At 40.4% G+C, this 26572-nt stretch overlaps 2 protein-coding genes across 5 annotated transcripts in view; one reads left to right on the top strand and one right to left on the bottom strand.

The window, feature by feature from the left end:
• Positions 1–122, bottom strand: part of IDE (insulin degrading enzyme) — a 76015-nt gene extending 75893 nt beyond the window's left edge. The window contains exon 1 of the mRNA XM_075423473.1: positions 42–122. The gene's annotated coding sequence lies outside the window, so the exon portion shown is untranslated. The remainder of the gene's footprint in view (positions 1–41) is intronic.
• A 68-nt stretch (positions 123–190) lies between these two features.
• On the top strand, positions 191–24864 carry KIF11 (kinesin family member 11). Of its 4 annotated transcripts, XM_075423470.1 has the most exons (25): positions 191–370; positions 876–926; positions 3326–3400; positions 4565–4660; positions 9679–9811; positions 9944–10041; positions 10124–10202; positions 10539–10724; positions 10811–10935; positions 12741–12831; positions 13131–13373; positions 13486–13581; positions 14231–14319; positions 14832–14919; positions 15671–15859; positions 17483–17690; positions 17949–18121; positions 18440–18562; positions 19553–19711; positions 20119–20258; positions 20872–21151; positions 22208–22430; positions 22685–22839; positions 23159–23275; positions 23984–24864. In XM_075423470.1, exons 5-25 carry the CDS (start codon positions 9809–9811, stop codon positions 24107–24109), a joined length of 2991 nt encoding a protein of 996 aa, XP_075279585.1. In that variant the 5' UTR covers positions 191–370; positions 876–926; positions 3326–3400; positions 4565–4660; positions 9679–9808; the 3' UTR covers positions 24110–24864. The 4 variants fall into 4 exon arrangements, with proteins under 4 accessions (XP_075279585.1, XP_075279584.1, XP_075279582.1 ...); XM_075423469.1 differs by having other exon boundaries at positions 876–3400; XM_075423467.1 differs by lacking the exons at positions 191–370; positions 876–926; positions 3326–3400; positions 4565–4660 and adding an exon at positions 6963–7158.
• Positions 24865–26572: the final 1708 nt, after the last annotated feature.

The following is a 26572-nucleotide window of genomic DNA, read 5'->3' as shown; positions in this document are numbered from 1 at the left end:
CGGGGCCGCCGCCACATTGCCGGGCCTAACGGGGCCCGTACCTGGGGGTGTGGGAGACTGTCTCTGCTGCCGGGGCTGCGGCTGGGGAGGGGGCAGGGGGCCTCTGGGAGGAGGCGGAGGCGGCCGAGGGGGTGGGTGACTGGGCGGGGAGCCGGGGCGACACTAGCCGCGACGGGGGGGGGGCCGGGAAGCCGCGCCCGGCGGAGGCGGACGGGGCCGCGGCTCTGAAGGGCACCGGGGCTGCCCCGCCACCGCGGGGCTGGGTTGCGCCCGCGAAGGGACCGTGTTGCGGCCCGGCGCGGAGGGAGCGGCCCGCCCGCTTCCTGGTGACCCGGCTCCTCGTCCCTGCCGGCGAAAGCCAAGACAAAAGGTAATTAGGCGCCTCGTAATTGGAGTGCAGCGGGTGCGGTGCCATCCCGAGTGGCAGAGATTTCCGATCTCCCGGTGCGGCGGGTGTCAAAATCTGTCCCCCCTCCCGGGGACAGAATTCACCCCGTGGCAGCTGCGGGCCCAGGGCTCGCCTCGCAGCGCGAGTTCACGAGGTGTAAATGATGGATAAGGTTGAAGTTCTGGTACAACTCCGTGTGTTTGGGTTTTTGGGGAGATGTTGGGTGTCGTCGTGGTGTCCCGTTCCCCCCCCGGTAGATTTTCCTATGGGAAAGGCGTGGTTGTGGCCGACTGCTTTAATTCCTTTCCAGGAAAAAAACCCAAATCAACAACAAAAAAAACCCCTCTATTTGCAGTTCTAGTAATGTGCTTTCTTTAGATGTGTCTATTTTCCTATGTCTTATTTCTCAAAGCTTAAAAAAAACACCTTAATGTGCTACATTTAATGCCTGATTTTTAGCTTCCTCACTGCTTGCCTTTTATTGCAGGTGGTATCTCACAGCTGGAAGTTCACAGAACCCTCCTCCTGTCATCAAAAGGTAGAAGGACGTGACCCAATGAGTTAGCTAAGGTTATTTCTGCACCCAGAGATGGGACTGAAGATGCATCGGAAGTAGCTTTAAAGTAGTCAGCTTTGGTCAAATTAGCTGTTAGAAGTGGCAGCACACTACTCCATATGGTCAACAGAATCTGTCAGAAAAGTTGGGTAGACATTCAGCTGCTGGTTTCCACTGAGGTCTGCGCTGCTATAGAGACGCTCTTACCAATACCTGAGCTACCCAGTTTAAAACATTCATGTCTACATCAAGCACACCGACACTTCTGGCCTCCGCTTAGACACAAAACTGTCTCTCAAGTTAACTAATCCTCGTTGGAGCAAGGCAGTTGGTAGTTTTCACCTAAATTAACTGATTGGATTTAGAACTGTGTGGGAGCCTAATTTTCACACAATATGTTAACTCCTGTGAAAATGAAGGGTGTCTTTGTCCTCATGGGATTCTAGTTTGAGGGAGTCTGGGTTTTTTTCCATTTCCTATTGCATGTAAAAGTCAAGACCAGGCCGGAGTGGAAGAGGGCAGGATAATAGGTGAGATCTTAAACGCTACTTTGGCCCCGTCACCCTCAGAGAGGGTAATACTGTTGTGTCTGCCGGAAAGTACACTGTCAGATGAGTGCCTCTTGGTGATCTATCTCCTCCCTCTCCGCAGCAACGGGGGATTAAGAGGTTGTGAATTGGAGTTGCTCTCTTAAATTGGATGTATAGTAGAAATGCTCCTGCCTTTATTGTTAACACAAGTTGTAGGTGTGTTGTATCAGTTACCTTGTCGGGGTGAAAGTTCATGAAAGTATACAGAGTTTCAGGCAGTTTATTCCTTTTTCAGGTCCTGACAGAGAGTTTGCCAGCCTAATGAAGCCTAGTGTATGTATTTAGCTACTGCTGGGCTGATGTATGTTTAGCTGCTCTGATAAATCCCGCCTTTCCCTATAGATCTTGCCAAGGATATACATGGGGGCAATCCATAGAAAGCAAAATAGACTGCACCAGCAAAACTGTGGTGGTCTGTGAATAGTTGCATCTAGAGCAAATGCTTCTGCTTCTGTAGCTGTGATGATGAACGATCACACCTCAGCATCTAACGTAACTATTGCAGCAGAAGTGCACAACAGAGGTCACACCTACTGTACTTTACACCTATTTTATCCACTTTACTCCCTGTAAGCTTATTTACTGGCTATTCAATTGCACTGATGTTTATTCAGAGCAGATTGTGTTCTTATAATCTAACCCTTCTCTGTTTCAGTTTATACTAGCCAAAATTACACTCACCCACTATTTGGGATAACTTTTCCATGTTTTAAAGATATTTTTCATAGGACACTGTCAGCAAAAGAGGACTTTCAGTAATATTCCTTTCTCAGTGTAGTCCAGCAACTAAGATTTCTTCCCTGTGAAACTTTAATTGCTCATAGATGATTGGTGTTTTCAGTCCTGCTTTCTACATCTGCCCTAGTAGAAAAACAGGTGCCATGCAAAACATCAAATTAACTTAAGTATGATTTAGAGTAAATATGGAAATTATTCAAAAATTCCCATGAAGAAGCCTTACAGAGTAGTGGAGTGGACACCTAACCTCAGGATATGTGACATAACTGTACAGTGCAGGAAAAGTGATCTTCAAAGTAGGCAGGTTACAAATAATTTAGAATAAAACCAGTATTTTATATTCCTCTTCAAAGACATGAGGCAGCAAGTGTAATGGAAGCATATCTTTCCATCTAGCTAAAATTCTGGATTAAATTCAAAGTGTAATTGTATATAAAAGGGCTTTGTAGCAAACTGGCCTCAGGCTGTAAAAAGCATAGTTTAGGATTGTTATTTCCACTCCAGAATAAATAGTGGCAATTTCATGACAAGGCATATATCAAAAAAGATTGTCTGTTGACTGCTCTTAGTATAAAAACAGTGAATTAGATTTTTAAAATATTAAAGTTAAAAGATAATCCAAGGAGACATTTCCTGATGACTTCAGTGGGTCCTGTCAAGTCTGTATCTGTTTCCAATTTTCCCATTCGTTTCTTTCCTTTTTGCGTAAAGGATGTCGTCCAGTTACATGCCTTAACTGAAAATAAGTACGCGTATGGAAAATTATTAGCTTTACTTTGAGCTAATTACACAAATGCATACACCCCCCTATGTGTGGTGTTGATTTTTTATTATGGTGACTATAACTATAAAAAGATGTACAAGTGCTACCATCTGTGTCTGTGACGGACAGTGATCTGGCACACATGCAGAAAAAAGAGATCCTTTATCTGTGTATTTTCCCTGGCTAGCTGAAACCAATTCTGTTTTTACTCATGTTATATATGCATCGATTCCTTAATGTTTAGCAATAAGGTAGTTATTTTGTTGCATTGTATCTTTCATTTTTAACAGTGAAATAATTGTCTTGGTACTTTGAATGAAGGAGAAGCCTGTCCTCAGCTGAGAGTACTCTGGTACAGTGTGTGTGTAAGTCATTATTGTTTAACTTTCCGTATGTGGACAGCATGGAGTCTAGGATACTACTGGCCAACTGGACAGGGTGTTCAAAGGCTAGAAACTGCTTTATGCTTATCTGAGGCGCAGATCAACTCCCTTTTAATGTGAATATGCAATTAATCAGTAAATTTTTCCTATGTCACTGATAATATTAAACAATATTAAACTCTTACAATGTTCAATATAAAGAGGTTTACTTGCTAGTAATTCCTCACTGATAATTGAGGTGAAGACCCATCTGTAGCCCAATTCAGCTCATACATTGTAGCATGTTGGTAATCAAAACAGGTATTACTAAGCCTTGAAGGAGTCTCACCGAAACTTCTAATTTGTATTAATTATATCTCTCCATTATTATAACCTTTCTTAATTTAGCTAATCACGTTTAGTGTCAACAATTCTATTATTTGTCAGGCCTCCATACCTATAATTACCCAGGTCAACTGATATAACTCCTAGGAGAACACTGATTGTTTTTTTTTCCAAGACATGCATTGTCGATGAATATCACTATAATACAATAACTTCTTATTGGCCAGCTTTAGTGAAAAATTGTTCTTTTTGATCAATAAATGAGGATTAGTAATCTCTATTGAAGACATTACATTGGCAGTTGTGTGTATTATAATACATTGTTCTGTAATGTTTTGTCTCTCTTAAAAATAAAACGTATTTGTCACAGATGATGTACATGCCTTCTTAAAGATCATTCTTCCAACCACTGTTAAGACTATCAGAAGTATTCTTGCTTCTTTTTTCTTGTATTTATTTTTATTGCCCGTGAAATGCTAGCTCCGTGTTACCCAGTTTGTGTTTATAGTGTATTAGTATCTTTCGGCTCTATGTAGTCTAAGAAAATGTACGACCTGTGCTATAAATTGATCTTGTAAAACAGAGCTGCAGCTATGAAACTGTATGCATTTTTTAAGCTAATTTGATTACCAGATATACATGTTTTCCCCTTACCACAGCTATGGCGAAGGTAGTTATCCAGATTCAACTCCTAATAATTAAATAGATTCCTCTTGTTTAAATGCAGGTTCGAATGATCTCTTATTTTCTTCTGTGCTTATGAGAGACACGTTTATATTTTGAGCAAAATTTTGACTAATAGAAGTTATGCTTTCCTACTAGAAAACAGCAAGCAGGCAGAAATGGGAAGAAAAGACTTCTTGTCTTCTAGTGCTGTCATCTTTTGTATGATCTGTTCGAAGGAGTATAGAGCAAAAGGTAAAGATGCGATATATTCCCATACCTGCATATGACTTTTCAGTCTAGCAGTAGCTCCTACACAACTGCCTGTATGAATTATTTTTGCTTTTAGCATATATGCAGTACAAAAAGCAAGTAAGAATAAGGGGTGGTCTCAATGTGTTTGCAATGGATGTTGCTTTTATCTTATATTCATTTTCTCACTTGGTTAAATCTTCACTTAACTGAAACAAAATGTATTATTGTGATTTTTAGTGTTTCATTAGAGGGGAAAAAAAATAGCATCTCTTAGTAATAGCAACCCACCAAACTCATTTTGGTCAGGAAGTTAAGCTTTAAGACTATTACAAAATACAGACTCGTCTATGCACATAAATTGTAAGTGTTTTGTTACAAGCTTTTTCTGCAGAATCATTGCCTTATTTCTAGGTTTGAGGCCAAAAGGTTGAAAGTTGATGTTGAAGGGCAGTAATTCATCTGGCAGTTACTAACTTCCAAATGTCTGTCCTTGAAAAGTAGTTTTCTTTTTATGTAATATATTTATATGCTCTATATTTTAAGATTGTATTGCTTTCTGTGGCATGCAAGCAGTAAAGTTTTATACGGAGCAAACAGAAAATACTCTCTTAGAAAGGCTGGAAATGAAAATTGTTATTAATCAGTATAATTGTCCTGTCTCATCATCAGTCTGTATTCAGAATGGCAGACAAATTTGTTGAAGGTTAATGTTTTCTGAATCATTTCTGCTCACAGCAGACTAGGAATCCAATCCCATGCCCTTTTCTATAAAAATAATGTGTGTATTTCTCAGATCCTGTTCTTCATGCCTACTATGAGATTGATGGGCTCTGATGTTGTTCTGACTTTTGAGATAAATGGTGGAGAAGCATAATGTGATGCTGCTTCTTGTCATTGTCAGAAAAATTACTTCAAGCCTTACGGGTTGGGATTCATTTGTTATTAACTTTAAGAATTCATGGAGGAGGTGTACGTTTCAAAGCAGCCGACTTAAAAGGAAAAAAAAAAAAAGGAGGGGAGGAACCTGCAAAGCTGTAGATGGGTAATCCGAATTTCAGCAACTGGGAAAGCCGTAGAACAAAACCAGCAAACCGCTGTAGCACTGTAGGCCGTAACAGGTGGATGACAGTGTGGCAGTCTGTGGGAGCGAGCCGGTAGTATTTGTTGAGAACAAGGCACGACAGATGGGTTAAATCTTCTCTGGCCTCTGCTGCTTCTCCTCTGCCCACAAGACCTGTTACCCTGTCATAGATCTCCACCTGGCAAAGCTTTTAGTGCCATCTCAGAGCGTGCTCTCACAGGGAAGCCAGGGTGACACAAATTAAACTGCTAATGAGAGGATGCAAACTTGTGCTTGGTGAGTGGTTCATGTGATCTAGTTTCAGAATAGAAGGATGGATGTGGTGCACCCGCGGTGCTTTGGGCTGGGCCTTCAACTATTTATTTTCGTTCTGGCATAGGATTCTCCGGCTAGCTGAGCGGGCCATACCAGCCTGGAAGCATGCTGAAAGTTAGGTGCAGAATTCAGAGTGACGTTGATGGATTGCGCTGGAGACCGGCCCGAGTCAAAGCACACATGATACGCAGAGGTGGTGGGCACTGCTGGCTGAGGGGACAGGGAGTGCCCGCCGGGAACCGCGTGAACAGCAGTACTGTACTGTCTCTGCGTAACCGGGCACTGGCTAGGTGTGCTGCTCCGAGTGTGGCGTTTAAAGAAAGCGTGGACTAACGGCGGAGCCGGTGGGGACAGAAGAGGGGTGGCCGGAGGTCTTGACTCATGACGGCAGATGACGCCGATGGTGTGAATCCGGGAGAACCGAGGGGAGAGGTCTGGGTGCCCTCAACGCGTGGGTGTCCGGCGGCAGTGGATTCCCCTGCCGCCCCCTCCTGAGCGCCTGCCGTACTGGTGCCAAAAAACGGCTGCCCCGCACGTGCGAGTTTGACGTCAGGTAGAACGTCACAGTGCTGTGGGGGCCCGAGTCAGGCGCCGTAACGCAAATGCGCCCCCCCCGCCCCGGACCGCGAGATCCGCCTTCCCCCGGCAGCCCGGTCCAACTCACCGCACCGCGCCCCGCCCCGCCCCAGCGGCGCGCCGTCACGCCATGGCGACCGGCCGGGCACTACAGCTCCCGGCGTGCAGTACGCTCACGGCCGGACAGGGCGGCCGCGCCGCTTCCGCCGAGCGCTTGCGTCACCGCCACCGTTTGAAAATCCGTCCCATGGTGCCCCGCGGGCTCCCGCTGATTGGCCGTGCCGGGGGGAAGTGCGTGGTTCAAAGTCGCGGCGGAGCGCGCGCCCCCGGCTGGAGCGTGGCGGCTGAGGCGAGCGGTTGGCCCGAGCCCCCGGCGCTCCGGAGCAGCGACGCGGTCGGTGCTTCGCCTCTCCACCCCCCCGGCGGGTTTCGCCCAGAGGCCCGCCATGGCTTCCCTCAGCTTGCAGGGCGGTGGCGCGAAGAAGGAGGAGAAGGGCAAGAATATCCAGGTGGTGGTGCGGTGCAGGTAGGCGCGGCAGCGGCCTTCCCTCCTCCACCCCGAGCCGGCGAGGCCCCTTGGCTCCCCGGTGTGAAGCGCCTTCTGCGCCGTGCCGCGGAGCGGGGAACTGCGCGGTGTCTCACCGGGAACATCGCTGCTGGGGAGCGCGCCGTTACACCCCAGCGGCGCTCGTCGTTGCGCTTTACAACGCCCGCCCGGGGCAGGAGCTGCGTGCGCTGCGGGGCGGCCGGCGGAGGCAGTCGGCCCTGCCGCAGACTGCCGCAGCATTAGCGCGGCTGTGAGTAGTCCCTTACAGCTTAAAAAGGCAAAAGTTGCAGTTTGCCAACTTGATTCAGCGCACACCCGGTGCGAGGCTGTACAGGAAGGTTAAGAAGAGCTGGAGGAGAGTTAGTATGACTGATACTCAAGACAAAAAAAAAACAAACCACCAAGCAAAAACTGAATTTCCGTCTTCTATGAGCTTCTGTGGGAAGCTGCTACAATTTAGCAGCTGATAAGATTTTTTTTTTGGCTGCACCCGCCTGTCAATCTTTCGTATAACTTCAGTGATGCAGACTCCGAATTCTGTGGGGGTCAACTTAGGCAATAATGACCAACTGCTTTGGTTGATGAGATGAATTTAGGTTTTGGTGTCATATGACAAATTTCAAGTACCATAAAAGTAGGTTCTCTGTGCAATTTTGAGGTGACCTTAAAGACTTGCTCAGTGACACTGCATCTTAAATGTTCTTGAAGTGTTCCTTGTTAAAACTGCAATGCTGCTAATGGGTTAAGAATAGTGTTCAAAAATGCCTTTGGAAGGCTTATTTTGAGCCAGAACTGCAAATGTTAGCTTACATAATATTGTTATTAACGCCTTTTGTAATTATTATATCCTCACATTTGAAAGTTTTGCTTTTACAGATGCACAAAGAAAATGGAAATTAAAAGCGATTTTCTCTTATTTTTGCATCACAACTAAAAAGCTGCTGAAACAAATGTTGCGGGATTGGTGAAAGTGTTGATGTAAATCAAGACTATTTCAAAAGAAGTATAATTTTTTTGAAGCAACTGAGTTTGAAACGTTGTCAAAAGCAATCATTTCCTTTTTCACCTGATTGGTCTTAATTGTTCTGGACTAGCCTCACTAAGTATCAGTGTATATTTTAATTAAATACGAAGCTCAATATGACAGTAGTATCAAGATTGTCCGTGGTGTAGCGTTTTGCTTTTGTTGTAACTCATTGACTAAGTCCTATGTCCAGATTTAGTCTCAGCCCTAAAAATGTTTTAGCTCACCTTTGCGCTTGCACAACTCTTTTTTGTCTAGTAGAGCTTCAGTGTGTTGTTTGAGCTAGTACGTGTTCCTTCCACCTTTCCTTTTACTTGTGCATCACTCGGGTTCTATTTATCTTGCAGTTAGCTAGATAGATACAATTGTCTTAATTTACTTCCAAAACCTGATGTGTTTGTGCTTACCAAAAACCGTTTCAAGCAACACATTCTCTGTGCTTTAGTAAAACATGAATTTGGAAACTCAAAATGCCTGCATAAGCATTATTAGTATGCACATTAATAAGCTTTGTACCTAAGAGGATGGACCTATGATCAAATGTCACCATGGCATACCAGGTTGCTGCTTGTTTAGCGACACATGGAGATGATATGCATGTATGCTCCAGTCTAGCTTAATTGTTCCTCTGATCTCACAGTTGTGGGCTATCACACCGTAAAGGCTCCTGTGTTTGACTTGTTCACTGTTACATCATTACAGAGCAGAATATATTCATTGTTCAGCCTCCTGCTATTTTAAAAGTCACAAAACTGAAGCTGTAACTTACCCCTGTGAACAAGATTCTAGCTATCATCAGTTGTCACCTGTCACCAGTCAGTCTTGCAACAAAGTGTCTAGTGGTCTGTTTAGAATCTGACACTTCAGCCTCAGTGCTATGTTGAGGAAGAAACGTTAGCCACAAGAGTCAGGAAACTTGAGATGCCATGTGCTTGTGGTTTTGGGTATTTATTTTTTTTTAAACATCATAATTTAAAGAGACAGCACCTGAAGTTCCTCTACTGTAAAAATAGGTTGCTCAGAGAGGTTGTGGATTTTCCTTCTCTGGAGATATTCAAGACCTGCCTGGACAAGGTCCTGTGCAGTCTGCTCTGGGTGACCCTGCTTCGGCAGGAGTTGGACTAGATGACCCACAGAGTTCCCTTCCAACCCCGAACATTCTGTGATTCTGTGATTACCAAGGTTGTAGAAGTTCTATTTTCAAGTTGGCCATTCAGGTCAACTATACAGGTAGCATAGACATCCAGTGCAGTAGCAGTACTAAATGAGTAATAAAATAGCATTTCATGCTTTTAGTTTTCAGCTTGAGGTCATTTCCCATGCTTTTTGGGAGAAATTGTTAAGTTAAAATCTTTGTTACTTTTGCCCAATTATACTGTACTGGACGCTTAAGCTGAGTGATGTTACTGCTTTGTCAGTTTATGTTCTTGTTAGCAATGATTTAAATCTGATATTCTTAATTCCTGTCTTTTTAGGCCATTCAGTGCCTCAGAACGTAAAGCAAACTCCTATGCTGTTGTAGACTGTGATCAAGCAAGAAAGGAAGTTAATGTCCGCACTGGAGGAGTGACAGATAAGACATCAAGAAAGACTTACACGTTTGATATGGTAACTGCTTGTCAAGTTGGGGACTTCGGGCAACGTGCTAGTACATTTCTCTGCTATGGTCTGATTACTGTACTGTGTGGTACATCCCATTACTGTATGGATAAATGGGATGTGTTGTCTTTGCCTCAACAGGTTTTTGGAGCTCAGGCAAAGCAGATTGATGTATACCGGAGTGTTGTGTGTCCCATTTTGGATGAAGTTATTATGGGCTACAACTGTACAGTGTTTGCGTAAGTAAGCCAGTAATTATTATTAGGAATTTTTAGTTGAATTTTAGTTTCTTGTTTTCATTTTAATTTTTTATTCTCACAGTTATGGCCAAACTGGTACTGGTAAGACCTTCACAATGGAAGGGGAGCGGTCACCCAATGAGGAATATACTTGGGACGAGGTATATTTTCACTTCTGAAATGTCTTTTTTCTGTACTGTAGTTCAAAGTTAGAAATTGCAGATGGCTGAAGAAAACCTAAAGTTGATGCCTTTCAAATCCGGAAGGTGACTTTCCTTAAATGTTTGTAAATTAGCAAATGGTCTCATTCATTTATATGAAAATCACAACTTTACATCTTTAATGCATGCATACAAGTCTTGGTGATCTTTATATGGAAGATGATCTTTGTCCAAGGTATTCTTGCTTATATCAGACTACTTAGATGAAATTCCACCCCCCACCCCCAAAGCTCTTTGAGTACATTTATGTATTAAATACTTCACTTTAATTTATAGGATCCACTAGCGGGTATAATACCCCGTACATTGCATCAAATATTTGAAAAACTCACAGAGAATGGTACCGAATTTTCAGTGAAAGTCTCTCTTCTGGAAATCTATAATGAGGAGCTTTTTGATCTTCTGAATCCTACTCCTGATGTTGGAGAAAGACTGCAGATGTTTGATGACCCTCGAAACAAGGTTAGTGTTGTCTTCCAAAATTTGTTCTCTTAAGGCTTTCGGAATTGTTGGCAGATGTATAATAAGCATGTGTTATTTTCTGACAGAGGGGTGTAATTATTAAAGGCTTGGAAGAAGTAACTGTACACAACAAAAATGAAGTCTACCAAATCCTGGAAAGGGGTGCAGCAAAAAGAACAACTGCAGCTACTTACATGAATGCATATTCCAGGTACAAACCTTCCCCATTTGACAGGCTTTTGTTTTGTTTTATTAACCAAAGAAGTAAAATATGTTGAAGCTAGTGCAAACCTGGCATGATCTCAAGATTGTGTATTGCAGTTCAGATTGCCAAATGTGCGTTAGAATCTCTTGTCATGTCCTGTGGGGTGATTCTAGTAAGTATATGAAGGGGCATTATAAAATCTGAATGCTTCTCATACTAAAAGTGGGCAAGCTGTTTCTCACTGTATGACTTTTTAAGTAAACTTGCCCTCCTGTTGAGAGTTTGCATGCTTTGTTGCGAATATATCCCATGTTAATATGCAGTGTCCAGTTAGAACAGTAGCCCTGGCATTCCACCTAGCTCTCTCCAAGCAGAATGTTCTTAATCTGGCATCTAGAATGCTGAAATTTAATTACAACTCAAAGTTAAGTAGTTAACTTTTTCAAAGCTTTCTATGCCTATGGAAACAGAAGACAGAAGTCTGACATATTGTATGTACTAGCATGAGATAATTATTCTCTGCAGTAGATATTTTACATTTTCAAAAAGAAGGCTGTAGTTCTTTCAAGTTTGGAAGTTGTTTAGCTGATATACCTGTGTTAGAGAGGTGGTTTGTCTTTGTTCTAGCTGTTTATGGGTGGTTGAGGGTTTTCTTCACCAATCCTGTTAACTCAATAAAAACTTGATGTAAGAGCCTCACGTATCCTTTGCTCTCCTCGCAGCAGTAGAAAATAGTATATTTAGATTTTTTACTGAAGTTGGAATTTCAAAATACTGCTAATATTTTTTACAGGCCAACACAAGACCCTCTTTTCAAACCCTAGCTTGTGAAAACTTGCAAATTGGATTGTGGAAGTTGGAGAAAAGGTTGGGGGGGAGGCGAGGGTTGTGTGGCAGTGCGGACTACTTCACATGATTGCAGCTCGTAGGCATAATCTAGTAGAGACACCTTGGTCAAAAATACCATTCTTTATTACTGATTCTCATTCTTGAGCTGCAGATGTGGCATCTATGTCACTGTGAACAAGTAGTGATCCAGTGTTGCAATAAGCAAGGAATGTGCCCATGTCAAATTTTAAATTAAAGGTATACTGAGCGCATCTGCCTACTGGTGCAAGGGAAATGGGTATTTGGCTGCTGCAGATTAGAACATGTAACTAATTTCGTCATAAATTACATGACATTTAGAGAATTCATTCTGTCTGGACTGTTTTTTTTATGCATGGGTGAACTGGTGTAATTTGACATCTAAGGTTTTCTATATATGCCAGCTTCCTATTGTAAAAGCTTACTAAAGGAATAAGCTCAAGCTCAAATCATCTTACACTGTACTACTGTTCTGAATGAAAACTGAAGTTCTAATTTTTTAATATTGGATTTGGCTACTTGCTGATTTTCTTAGCCTGAATAAAGAAAACTGAATTTCTTAATCTCACATCTGTAAAACTGTTCTTAGTGTATTAACTAAAAAATCTACAAGCCAGTTTTCTTGACATGTCTGCGAGTTGAAAACACATAAATGTAAGCAAACCCGAAGTATTTATTTTGGTTTTGCTTGAAATAGATAATATTTACTACAATTGAATGTAGGAAATGATTCATCACTGGTTTTAAGTACTGTGTTCATATGTATACACACAAAAATATACTTGGTAGAATGGCTTTGTGTATTGACAATGTGTAAGTCCCAATTACTGGGCCAAATGTATTCCCTAAAAAGAGCACAGATACCTAACTTGCGGCAGGGTCATGCAACAAGCAGATCATTTGGCTTTAATGGGATGTCTGTCTGAAACTGTATTCTTTTATAGCCGTTCCCACTCTGTGTTTTCAATTACCATCCATATGAAAGAAACGACAGTAGATGGAGAAGAACTTGTTAAAATTGGGAAGCTAAACTTGGTAAGTATTTGAACTAAATGTTAATGATGACATTCTTAAAGTAATGAACCGGAAAAAATCTGATCTCGTTCTCTCGAGAATCTAAGGTGGGTTTTTTTCTAATAAGGGGAAAATAATTTTTTCCTGAAGTAATATGAACTATATTTGTCGCTCTGAGAAATGTCAGTCCCGTTTGGCACCTCAATGTCTCCTGAACAACTCATAAGCTAGCTCATGTGTGTGGCATTCTGCAGCACTATGGGGCAAGCATTCTTCAGGGTGATTTGAGACAGAAGCATGTGCTTTCACTTGTCTTTCAGGTTGATCTTGCAGGAAGTGAAAACATTGGTAGATCTGGGGCAGTTGACAAAAGAGCTCGTGAAGCTGGGAATATCAACCAGTCTCTTCTGACTTTAGGAAGAGTTATTACTGCTCTAGTAGAAAGAGCCCCACATATTCCATACAGGGAATCGAAACTCACAAGAATCCTTCAAGACTCTCTTGGAGGACGAACAAAAACATCAATAATTGCCACAGTTTCTCCTGCATCTGTAAATCTTGAGGTAAATTTAAGTCTGAAAAGCTGTTCCTAAAATAGACAGAATATTTTGCTGATGATACAAAAATAGGAGTCAACTCCTCAGCTTGACCTAGTGTTGCATCTGTTTATCACAGGAAACACTGAGTACACTGGAGTATGCCCACAGAGCAAAGAACATAATGAACAAGCCTGAAGTTAATCAGAAGCTAACAAAAAAAGCTCTTATTAAGGTAAGATAGACATGTATCTTAACAAATTAAGTTACAGGTTAGGTTTGATTCTGTTAACATAGTTTTTGCTGTGCAGGAATTACACAGCTGTGGAGAAGCTATAACTAGCAGCAGTGCTTTTCTGAGGTGATTTTAATCACTGAGCTGATGCTTTCAAAGTTGTTGTACTGGTACAGCATTAGTCACTTTGCAGATACTGAAACAGTTGCTAAGAGTAAAGCTGGATAGAGAAAGCTATTGCTACTAGCTATGACTCTGTGTATGGATTACCTGTTTATGAGTTAATGGACAGCCACTAAATGACACCAGGTATTTTTTTTCTGGACTTGCTGTATTAGCAGCTTCATTTCCTAGAAAGTGCTTGAATTAAAGTGAACTTGTCAAATACATGAATGAAGATTCCCATTGTAAGCTGTTATATGTAGCCAAGTACGATTCAAGTGGAAAGTTTCAATCCTCTAAATATATCCAATGGTATGAATTTAAATGGTGGTATACTGAACTTATTTGGAGTGGAACTAAAGTGCTTTGCTCATGTGCTTGTGCAAAACTTCCATAGAGCACTACCTTTGTGAAGTATTAGTCAAGCTTAAATCTTGAAAGCAAAGCAGAAATTTTCAGATTTACATGTGGTTGTTTCTTTATGCAGGAATACACTGAAGAGATAGAGCGCTTGAAGCGAGACCTTGCTGCTGCACGAGAAAAAAATGGAGTCTATATTTCCCTTGAAAATTATGAGTATGTCTTCAAAATTGCTATAAAATGACTAACAACAAATTTCAAGATACTGGTATCCATCCTTATACAGAAATGGTTTCAGATCTGTTTTCACACCAGAAAATTGAAGATAGTCAGGAGAATTTAACTGACTAGTCAACTTGTTCTTTAGAAATTAATTATTACACAGATAGAAGCCTAAAGAGTAGGTTTGCACTGAGGACTTTATATGTGGAACTTACCACAGGTATAGCCGGGATGCAGATTTACACCATGGAGCCTTTCTTTCAGTAGAAGCTCGTATAGGAAGCAAACATGATATGGTTTATTTCATTTTGTAAGAGGGCTAGTTTACACTAAAATGGGAAATTGTCTTAAATCCTTTCTGCATTAAGTGAAAATTACCTGCTTTTCATACGGAAGTTTGCAATACTTATTTTTCAGAATTACTAAATATGTAGGATACAAACTGGTAGATAATCTTGAAATCAGCTCTTACTTGACTAATTTGTTTGTTTTAATCCTTGCTTTAGAGCCCTTAATGGGAAGCTGACAGTTCAGGAAGAGCAAATTGCAGAGTATATTGACAAAATCAGTGTCATGGAAGAAGAAGTGAAAAGGGTAAGCGACGTTTCTGAACTGTGGGAAAGGAGGAATAAGTCTGAGCAAAGAACAGTCTGAAGAGTTTTTTTTGTTCTTGAAGTTCCTAAATTAGTCAAGAGTGGATGTTTCCTGATCCTAGAAGTTAGGAAGTTGAAATATCATACATTAAGTTGAAGGATGCAATATTTATTTTTTTAAAGATGTTTTAATGTCTTCCATCTCACCTTTATTTTGCTTTGCTGGGTTTTCAGCAAAAATCTGCTTGTGAAATGGTATCATATCAGTTGACAGATATCCACTTAGGAGCGAAGAATGAGGGGAGACAGGAGAAGGTGATGAGGTCCCATTAATAAATTACACAGAAAATGTGAGCTTCCTCTTTAAAAGAAATGCAGATATTAATTTGCTGGAATACGTAACTACTCTGTGTAATCAGCTTTACTGACTCTTCTTCATTCTATCTGCTTAGGCTTGTTTAGTGGGAGGTTTTTTTTCTTGTGCTGTAACAATTGTTTGGTCTTGTGGTTTGAGTGAGGAAGCAAGGGATTATTACAGTGAAAATGGTGGTTTGTGATATTTTCAGTGAATAACAGGGACTATCCAAATCTATAGTCTAGGTTTAAGACCTCTGAGCCTTATAGCTGAAACTACATTGGTGGATGACAACTTGCCTTCTGGTATTCTGTCATAATTTGAGAGATGTGAAACAGGACTGTTGAACTTATAAAAAGCAGTGTTGCCCTGTTGATGTGTTTGTCTTCCGCTTTAGATCACTGAACTATTCACAGTTAGTAAAAATGAACTTGAACAGTGTAAATCAGATCTGCAAATCAAGGAGAAAGAACTGGAAGTCACACAAAAAGATCTGGAAGAAACCAAGGTTCATCTGGCTGAAGAAGAATACGTGGTTTCAGTTTTGGAAAACACTGAACAAAAACTTCATGGCACAGCTAGCAAGGTTGTCACAGTTCTTGCACCTAACTGTAAAAGTAGCTTCCCGTGTTTAGGCGTTTCATAGGCTGTTCAGGGAAATGAATGGCTGTTCGAAAATGATCAGAGGGATAGAATACCTCTCCTGTGAGGAAAGGCTGAGAGAATTGGGGCTGTTCACAGCCTGGAGAAGAGAAGGCTTCAGGGAGACCTTATCACAGCCTTCCAGTACCTGAAGGGGGCTTACAAGAAAGCTGGAGAGGGACTTTTTGTAAGGGCCTGTAGTGATAGGACAAAGGGGAATGGCTTCAAGCTGAAAGAGGGTAGATTTAGATTAGATATTCGGATGAAATTCTTTACCCATGAGCGTTGTGAGACACTAGAACAGGTTGCCCAGAGAAGTTGTGGATGCTCTCTCACTGGAAGCGTTCGAGGTTGGATGGGGCTTTGAGCAACCTGGTCTAGTGGAAGGTGTCCCTTGCCCATGGCAGAGGGGTTAGAACTAGATGATCTTTCAGGTTCCTTCCAACCCGAACTATTCTATGATTCTATGAAGTCATTGTTGCTAAAGCATGATACGAGTGTGACAAAACCTGAATTTAAGATGGAAAACTAGGATTAACTCTATAAATTGTATTATAATGAAAAGCTACTTAAGATTGCAGGACTTCCTCTATGGTAGTATTGACAGTTGACTCTTAAACGTGCCGATTGGTCTGGAGCTACCTTTGTCAGGCCAGTTTGTCATGAGAGTTCCAGTGCTTTGCAGATATCTGTTGTCAGGAGTTATTTTGCAGAATAAGTAGTTTTCTTTACTAGAAACTTATGGCTGGCCCTACGAAAGAATAAGTTATACATAACTGGGGTAGAAAAATAGTAAAAAGCTTTGCAGAGATGTGTGCAGTAACTTACACTTACTGAACAGTGGAAACTGTTGCCCTGTCACCTCTATATATTGGGGTGTAGTTTTGATGTGTTTGTAGGTTGGTCATAATTATTGAAACAGACTTGACGTGGGGAGAGTGAGTGAGTGTCCTGCCATTGAAACTGCAAAGGGATGAAATTTGTATCTTTAGTCAATGCAAAATATTTTTTCTAATGGAATTCCTGTAAGGTTGGAAGGAGATGCCTAGTTTTTTGCACGTGGGTTGTGGAGTGTTTGTGTGAGAGAAATGGGTACAGAAATTATTTACACTGTCCACAAAACCAAGAATCCACTATATGGTTGAATTCTGAATTAATTATCACAGAACTAGTGCTGGAATTCCCTTGCTTGAGTACTATTAATATATTAACTGTTAAATCTTTCAGAGAAAGCTGAAGTGGTCAGGAACTTTTTTTGGTTACTGTTCTGTGATAAATGATATCTTAATTCCTTAAATACTGAGGATGTTCTTTATTAATGCTTTAATTTGAAAGTTAGAACAAATGGTGTCTAGTAAGTAACTTTTTCCTGTGTTCTAAGACTGTAAATGACAGAACACCAGGATTAAGAACAGTTGTAACTTGATGTAAAGGGAAATAAATACCTGTCTTTCTAGGGAGATAACTTCTGCTTTAACTCGGTCAGAATTACAGTTGCTTTTCATTATATAATATATGCTTGACTTCTTGTTTAAAGACTAACTAAAATAACTTTAAAAAATTGTAGTTACTTAATACAGTTGAAGAAACTACAAAAGATGTATCTGGTCTCCATGCGAAACTGGACCGTAAGAAGGCTGTTGATCAACACAATGCTATTGTCCAAAATATGTTTGCAGGACAAATGAATGTTTTGTTCAACAAAATACAAGATTCAGTTAGCGAAAACAGTTTGAAGCAGCAACAGATGTTGATATCTTACACAAATTTTATAGGTAAGTGTAATACCTGTATCAGTATGTCATCCTGAATTTTTGCAACAGTAGTACGAAAGACCATTTCCTAAACCAAATCCGTCTTAGTAAGTGGAAGAGGCTTTATTTTAAGCAATGTAATGATTACAGTTGCACCAATAATAGTGTATCTGGGATGATCAACAGCCTTCCTGTGCTGTCAAAGGTGATGAGCAATAAGAGTTCCTATCTTACAGTGAAACTTCTAAAAAAAATTTGTAATTTCTTGATTTTTCGTAGGTCACCTCCTGTCTACCAGTTCTTCAGCCGCTAATATTCTTGCATCAGTTGTATCAGCATCTTTTGCCTCTGTTAAAGAATTGGTGTCTACTGAAGTTTCTCACATGTCTGAAAAAGTAACACAACATGAAAATCTGTCACTTGATTGTAAAGTCGAGCTGCTGAGATTAATTGTTAGTAAACTTACATACTTTTATATTACTTAAATATTTGAAACTGTTCTTGATCAAAACGGATTCTGTAAATACTGTATAGTTTTTTCTGATGCTCTCTAGCTGTCTCTGCTTCAGCACTTGGCCATGATTATGCCCTTCCCTACTTTCCCTCCCATGTCACTACCAGAAGCTGTAATGTACTATATAGCGAATACTGTAATAGTGGAGTACATGGATATGTATGTGGATAGCTTCTTATAAATGCAGATGAAGGAACAGTCATATCCTTGTTTACTTTTGCTTTCTCTCTTTTTCTTTTTTTACGACTGTTCGTAGGAGGAACATACATGTGGATTAGGAAGAGCATTAAATAGCTTGACACCAATGGTAGAATTTGTCTTGGGGCTAAACTGTCAGTTTCAGAGTAACCTGAAGAAATATTCTGCTGTGGCTGACAAGGTAATGCACACAACTTGTCTCTTACCTTGTGCTCTGTTATTTAACTTACAGTAACCCTTTGGTGGTTTTTCTGCAGTGGGTTAGAGTGTTTCCACTTCTGGTCTGGTCTCTGCTCCTATATTCTGTCCCATGACTTCTACGTTTTAGCTCTTTCTTTCAGACTGCTTTTCTACTTGAGTGTGGTGTATTTGCTTGTTACCTGTTTGGCACAACTGCTCACCTAAATGCAACAAGAAGAATGATAAAACATGGATGCTTAAAGCTATATGTAACAAGTATTTGATAATATCCTTAATAAAGTCTCTCCTGTGTTGTAGGAATCTGAAATAACCAAATTAAACAGGTCTTATCACTCCCAATTTCTCCTACTGTCATACCAAACTTTTTGTTGTCACTTTGCTTCCTAGGGAATGTGATGCTGCATCTAGTTAACAATAACCATAAGTGCAGACAACACTGCACTTACAAAAAAGTTCTTTGCTTCCATTTTTAGTTCTAGTGTGTCTCATGATATTTGTGTGGAACTGCAGCCTCACTTTTCTGTTCCCTTTTTACATTTTGTCAAAAACAGGTCTTTGTTCCTAGTGACGTGTTACTCTGATGGAAAAATTTTCCCCTTCTGTCAGTTAGAACTCATGTGAAATCAACTCCCTGTGTCTAGAGGCTGTTTATTAATTTTCAGACTTAAACAACAAATAGTCTGTGGCTTACCAGCTCTTGCTTCTTGCTCTTGTACCTTGTATGTCTCTCCCTTATTTTTTTTTCTACCTTGCATGCTAAATTTTGTGTTTGGAAAAGCCCAGACCTAGTTCTAGTCTGTAACTTCAGATTGCTAAAAGAGTTGTTTTCCTCCTTTAATGCACAATGCTTTATTAGTGCCTTCACAAATTTCCTTAGGGTAGAGTTTATTTCTGTATAAATTATGGTAGGGAAAAGATCCAGTTCTTACCTAAAGACATTTTCTAACTTTAAATAAAACTCTTTCCAAAGATGGAGGGTCATAAAAAGGAAATGGATACCTTCTTTGGAGATCTTTCTCTCACTCTGAAAGAACTACGGGAAGAAACAGCCAATGTTTTTGCTCAGCTTCAGAATGATTGTGAGAATTTAAAAGAAGAAGTGGAAATGACGAGGTTGGCACATACCAAGGTATCCTTAGAGTAATAAGAAATCCTAACACCAAGTGTGATTGCTTGCTTTGATTTAAACTTTTTATAGCAGTAAATTATTGTACTTGCTTCAGAAGAAATGTTAGGACAGTAACTTGATGATCCTAATTCTTTTCAGCCTTTGTTTGGCTGCTTTTGGAAGCTTATGTAGAAAGGTAAAAAAAAACAAAAAATTACCCTTGCTCCAAGCACGTCCAGTATATATGCCTTTACATATCTCTCCAAAAGCAAAGTGCCTGTATCTTCTTGACACAAAAATTGTATCTTCAGCTTTAGGATGACGAAGCTCTTTTATTTGCTGCATTTTTAATAGAGGCATTCAAATACCCTTGAAGAATGTTAAAAAGTGCAGAATAACAGTGAAATGTGTGACGTTTTTCTTAACAGAGTGTGGATGAGCTATTGTCCTCACTGCAAAGCCAGCTTGACCTGTTTGCTCAGGAGACTCAGAAGAACTTCACTAATGTACTCACAAAAAATGGAAGCTTGAAGACCACCATCACTGCTGTGCAAGACAATGTTCACCTGTAAGAGGCAGATTACTTTTGGTGTATACTGATGCAAGATAAAACTGTGTATGAAGAGGACTGCAAAATTAGATGTTCTTCATATTTATATGCTGATAAAGTCTTCTGGACAAGACCTGTATATTAGAGCTGAGTTCTGCCACTGAATGTAGATCATAGTTTGCCCTTCCCCAGAGTAAAAGGTAGCTCTACAAGGCTTTTCCTCAAACTTGTCTCTTGAGCATGTTGCAGATGAGAGACCATGGTTTTGGGGGCAATATGCTGATGAATGGCCCTCAGTGTGGCCGCACTTCAGAACTTCATACCATAAAGGCTTCGATTGAAGTATAGTAGCGTATCTATTGCAGCATGCTTCATTCAGTTGCAGACTGAAGAACTAAGGTCTTGCCAAAGTTGGTGGGTATTTGTTTGAGGTTTTTTAGGGGATGTAACAAACCTGCTGCTCCGAGTGCTGTAATTTGTACATTTACTAAACAGCGCAACAATGTTATAATTAACTGGTTTGATAGAACTGTACTGCTTCACTGGTTCTGGTCTCAAGTATTTGTAAACATGAATGTGTTAAAATCCACCTTTCACAATCTCTGAACCTGTTACAAATATATTGTTGCAGGAAAACTACAGACCTAGTCAGCCGTACAACTTCAAATCATAGCAGATTTATTGCATCTCTCGATAATTTCTCTCAAGAGCTCAGGATCATAAATGCTGAAAACAAGATGATGCTGGAAGAATCCACTGACCATTGTCAACAATTTCTTGGCAATCTCAAAAATGTGTCTCGGGATACTGATAAGTGGGCCGAATTTACAACTGCTCAGATAGTTGACTTTACCGATCAGCAGCTGTTGTCTTTCAGTGATGAGAAACAGCAACTTCAGTGTTTACAAAAGGTACCTATAGTAATTTGTAGTCTAATACAACGTTCTGATACTAACTTTTACAGTGCAATTTGCAGGGGGGGGGAAAGTTCTTACTTATAGTCAGAACAAACTAGTGTGTTCTTGATCACAGCAGACTCGTGTTATTCAGCTTAAATAGATACAATTAGAGGAAATCAAAAGCCTAATATAAGAGGAAAACTTTGACCTTTAAGTGCAAATAACCTCAAAAAATGGTGTCATGATTAATCCCATGCAGCTAACTTTCACTTGTAATTTGGGCTTTTAACATCTTTTTGTTAGTATATATCTCTAATTCTAAAGCTTTATCTACCATTAATGTCCCTGGGAGATATGCACAATGATCAAATACCGACTATATTCTGGAGGATGTAAGTGATTTTATTGGTTAGATGGATTAACGTTATGTGAAAAAGCATTCCTTTTAGGTATCTACTAGTTCTGGCCTCTTACCTGAGAATTTCTTTCTCTATTTTTTTTTTTTTTTTTTTAATTTCCATCACAAGCTTCGTTTCCCAGCCTTCTTGTTTTATTATTCTAATAAGTAATGAAATAGGTGAATCCAACATTTTGCTAACTTTCAGAAAGCAAAACTGAAGTGTTAAAAACATTTGCAACACCCCTGTATGTTATACCTGCTGAATAATTCAGGAGTTTCATTCCAATTGGAATGGCTAAGAGTATGTTTTCCTTCTTTTCCGCTACAAATGCATAAAGCTTCTAGCATTTGTATGATTTTCACTTTCGCTTGAATATCCTATTTCTGTGCAGGGTTGTGCATAGAAGCATGATCTGAACCAGATGGCATCATCTTTATGAGTAGCTTTCTAAAATGATCATACTTTCTAAGAAACTGACTCTCTTCTGAAGATAGTTCTCAAAATGAGAGTGTAAAACTGGCTCTGAAACTTCTCAATTTGAGGTCTCTCAGTTGTTTCGTTTCAGGTCATGTCACTAATCATGCACCACATCTTAGAGAAGAGGCCACAACCTTAACTTTCCTGTTAACGTGGTGTTTTTGGTTGGGTTTTTTTGTTTTGTTTTCAGAAAAATGAAGAAAGCTGTGATAAAACAATAGCTGAAATTGCTGACCATATTGGCAGACAGAAGGCAGATGAAGAGAAGGTACTAAATGGCCTTCTTGATCAGATAAAGGTTGATCAGGAGGTACTTTTGGAACAGAAACTGGCACTTAATGAGGAAGCACAGCATGGACTGACTCAGGTTAATGGTTTCCTGCAAGAAGACCTTAAAGTGGATATTCCAACAGGTATTTAAAGTAGGTGGGGGACAGAATGGTCTTACAGAAGGCAGTTTGAGTTGCAGAATTCATAAGTGAAGGTTGACCAGGGACATAATATAACTAGCAAGGTAGCACTGTATTTTAAGGTGCATGCAGAGAATGATGACTGAACAAAGCACGATTTCTGTATTGAGTTAATGGTAGAACTGAGGATCTGTAGTTAAAGCAATTGCTGAAAGTGTTTAATAGTGCCTTTCATTAGTGTATGATCTTCATTAAAGGGACAACTCCACAGAGAAGAGACTACATCTATCCAGTCACACTTGTGAGAACAGAACCCCGGGAACTTCTACTAAAGCAATTAAGACAAAAGCAACCAAAGCTTGATGCTGTGCTAAAGAGTGTAACAGAAGAGGTGGAGGATAATGCAGATCAGGTATGTGTATGAATGGCAAATGTGGCTGCTCTTTGAAGATTTTATGTCTTCAGGAGTTTTTTCATGCCACTGTGGAGAGTTGATTTGAACCCCAGAGCTGTTGCAGCCTTTGTGTTTTACAGGGTACTTGGAGTCACGTGTCCTGAGCTTTTGACAAAAGCAATATCTTAAAAAATAGAAGAAGACATTAATATTTAGACTGTCATTTCTGTTTGTCAGAAATGGAAGTGCAGTGTCTTTTATAGACCTGATCATGTTTAGTACATTCACCTAGGAAATTCAGACATTAAATACACTTTTCTGAAAACTTCTGTTTTAGGACCTGTTGGAAGAGGAGGAAGGGTTGCAAGAATCCAGTGAAAGCTTTGCTAGTGACAAATCCTTAGTGGATATAAAGATATGCTGCCACACAAGTGGTGGCATTCCCTTTTTCCAGGTAACTTTCACAGATATTCCAAACAGCTGTGTATTAAAAAGTGAAGAAAAATTACTGTTCTGTAATAGTGCTGTAATTAGTCACCTACTTCATCTAGTGTAGTCTCACCACCTCTTTAAATCCTGTAGAATGTGCTTTGCTAAACTTAAGCTAAAATAACAGCAGATTCTGAGAACAGTTAACAGCAGATAAAATAATGCAGATTTTTGACAAGCTGGACAGACAGTAGAAAACTCCTCAGCAAATAAACCTGCATGAAAAAAATTGTCATAATTTACTTGACATAAGCACATGTATTAATGGAAAAGTTGAAAGTAGATGTGGAGTATTTTCTCAGATTAGACAGAAACATTAGCATTCTTGATTCTTCACTGAAATTTTTTTACTTCCTTTGGTTTGACCCTCTTGCTCTGCCAGTGTATCTGTGTCAACCCCTGGTATATTATGCTTGGATTTGGCTTGCAGCAGGGAGTGTGGGGGTGTTGTGCATTTACTTTTCGTAGGTCCTTGAAAAATAGCTGCTGAACTTCCAGATGTCTACAACAAATCTCTTTAGTGAATACAATATTAGGAACCTTTTTCAGGAGTTGTACCAACATGTTTTTTCTCAGAACACTATATACTGCATCGTACATAAGCAAGTAGTCTTTAACTTCTTGGTATTCTCTGAACATGCATAACTTATTGGGCATTTTCTTTAAATCCCAGCACAAAAGGAGTCACAAAAAGGATAAAGAGAACAAAGCTGCAGCTACAGTGGAGAAGAACAAAATAGAGGATATGACGGAACAATTTCTTCCCAAATCTAAGCCTCCTTTAAGATTGCTGAACTAAGATATATCCACTGCAGATCCCTGTTTTGAAATACTTATGTCTACTGAGCCATAACTTTCTTTCGTTATTCTGTCTCTGTATAGTGATATATTGATGCAAAGTTGAATCAAAAGATTGGCCTGCCAGATATCCTGTCTTTGTCCCATTTTTATATGCTGTAGCTTGCAAAGTATTAACAGAGTTTTTAAAAAAAAAAACCACAAAAACTTGCCGATTATGGTGCTGTATATTAAATAGACTTTATCTTGTCAAATAAAAGATTCTTTTCTGTTTCTCAGTAGATTTAAAACAGCAGAAAGGGATGTGGGGAAAATGCTTTGTCAGCATTACCAGCTACCATTTTATTTTTTAATTAACGATGAATGTTCTGGTTTTGTACTTGCTTTTTAGTCTGATTCCTGTTTCTACGAAGTAGATAGTTGTCTTTTGACTGGGATACTTCAAATAAATCATTGGTACATGGAAAGTAAGTGTATAAGCACCTCCCTCAGCGTAAAACAAGCTTACATGACTTTCATCTTACATTATCAGGTTTAATTTAGCTGTAACACTGGCAACTACATCAAGTCTTGTGATGTCAGAAAAGAATGGTTCCCCTCCCTTGTTTTGTAATAGACAACAGCTTTACTTCAGTGCCCCTTCTATGTAAGAAAGCTAGTCTCACTGCTGCATTTGGGGTTTTTCTGGTTTTATTTTCAGTTGTTTTGAACCCTACTGTTCTTATCCTCCTCTTAACTTGCACCTGTGATATGTTGGCTTGGATGTGATGTTGTCAACGACAGCTTATGTAAACTGGCAGCATTTCATTTAAGATGTAGATACTTAACATTAAAACATGCAAACTCCTGCAGCTCCTATGTTGTATAATAACAGGGACTATCATGTAATTGACAGCAGCATTTGACCAGCTCTTCTTTTCTTGCTGCTTACTTGAGAATTTGAAGAAAACTTCAAGCTATGATGCGCTAAAAAAAGTAGATGAATAGGATTATGATGGGAGTGGGGAGAGACACTGGAGGACAGCCGCAGTTTACGCTGAAGTACAACTAAGTGTGCTTTAGACACCAGTCCTGCTGATAGACCAAGACAGAAAAACCCAGGTTGAGGTATGCCCTTGCACTGGTTCTCTGAACGCACTAGCATGAGATAGACCATTAACTGGTTGTGTTTCGGGGGTGTTGTGATATCTTGGTACCTAGCTTATCTACCAAATCTTTCTATTGTTGTGAAGGACTTGAAATACTGGAAGCTGCAGGACTGTCTCCTTCAGAGTGTTTGGTGTATTGTCAAATTCTGGCACCAGGACCTTAATGGACTGAAGAACTCTGCAGGAGCTGGGATCCATTTTCTTGCACCACTGACTAGATATTAGCATGATCTTCCAAGACTGTTCAAGAAATCATTTACTAACTAAAATTTACTCAGAAGAGTTGGTGCTACAGCTGTACTGGAATGGCCTAAGCCAAATAGGAGAGGATTGAACAAGCCTTTTGTCCTACTACGTCAGCAAAGGAAAGACATGGACCTGTTGGAGCGGGTCCAGAGGAGGGCCACAAAAGTGATCAGAAGGCTAGAGCACCTCTCCGAAGAGGAAAGGCTGAGAGAGTTGGGGCTGTTCAGCCTGGAGAAGAGAAGGCTACAGGGACACCTTATAGCAGCTTTCCAGTACCTGAAGAGAGCCTACAAGAAAGTTGGAACTTTTTACAAGGGCCTGTAGTGATGGGGCAAGGGATAATGGCTTTAAACTGAAAGAAGGTAGGTTTAGACTAGATACAACGAAGAAGTTCTTTCCTGTGAGGGTGATGAGGAAGCACTGGAATAGGTTGCCCAGAGAAGTTGTGGATGCCCCTTCCCTGGCAGTGTTCAAGGCCAGGCTGGATGGGGCTTTGAGCAACCTGGTCTAGTGGAAGGTGTCCCTGCCCATGGCAGAGGCGTTTGAACCAGATGATCTTTAAGGTCTCTTCCAACACAAACCATTCTATGATTTTCACTATGGAGTTCACAGAATCAGTATGAACAAATGAACTGAACCAGCCAGTACCTGGGGAGGCTCGAATCCATAAAATCATGTCAGAATCTATGCTTCCTGTTTTTATCCTCTTTGAAACCATCTCCTCTACCTTAGTGTTTTGGTTTCCTCAGGCACAGGCTGCTTTCCTGGTAACTGGGTGCCCTAATAGCTGTACGAATTTGATGGACTGCTTGTACGCACTCTCTTTTTCTGAAGTACCCCTCAGAGTCATGGGGGTTTTTGTTTGTAATGCTGGCAGTGCAGATCATCGTTGCATTGGCCCTGGTGTCTGGAGGTCACGCCAGAAAACTGAACAGGATGAGTAATTTGGATTGCAGAACCTGTCTCGGCTTCTGTGTCCCTACCTCTTCTCCCACTAGATGGCTCTACCACTAAAGCCTTAGTCCAAAGCTGGAGTATTGGCCCCTAACGAGGACTGAGAAATAAGCATT

This window comes from Opisthocomus hoazin, chromosome 6 (genome assembly GCF_030867145.1).
Source record: "Opisthocomus hoazin isolate bOpiHoa1 chromosome 6, bOpiHoa1.hap1, whole genome shotgun sequence".
NCBI lineage: Eukaryota > Metazoa > Chordata > Aves > Opisthocomiformes > Opisthocomidae > Opisthocomus > Opisthocomus hoazin.
The sequence above is the reverse complement of the archived record's forward strand: the minus strand, read 5'-3'. Positions and strand labels throughout refer to the sequence as shown.

Coding starts and splice junctions, on each gene's coding strand:
- KIF11 (XM_075423467.1), top strand. CDS start 7,079: ATGGCTTCCCTCAGCTTGCAGGGCGGTGGCGCGAAGAAGGAGGAGAAG. Junction 14,320..14,831: donor ATTTCCCTTGAAAATTATGA/GTATGTCTTCAA, acceptor TCCTTGCTTTAG/AGCCCTTAATGGGAAGCTGA. Junction 18,563..19,552: donor ATTCTGCTGTGGCTGACAAG/GTAATGCACACA, acceptor CTCTTTCCAAAG/ATGGAGGGTCATAAAAAGGA.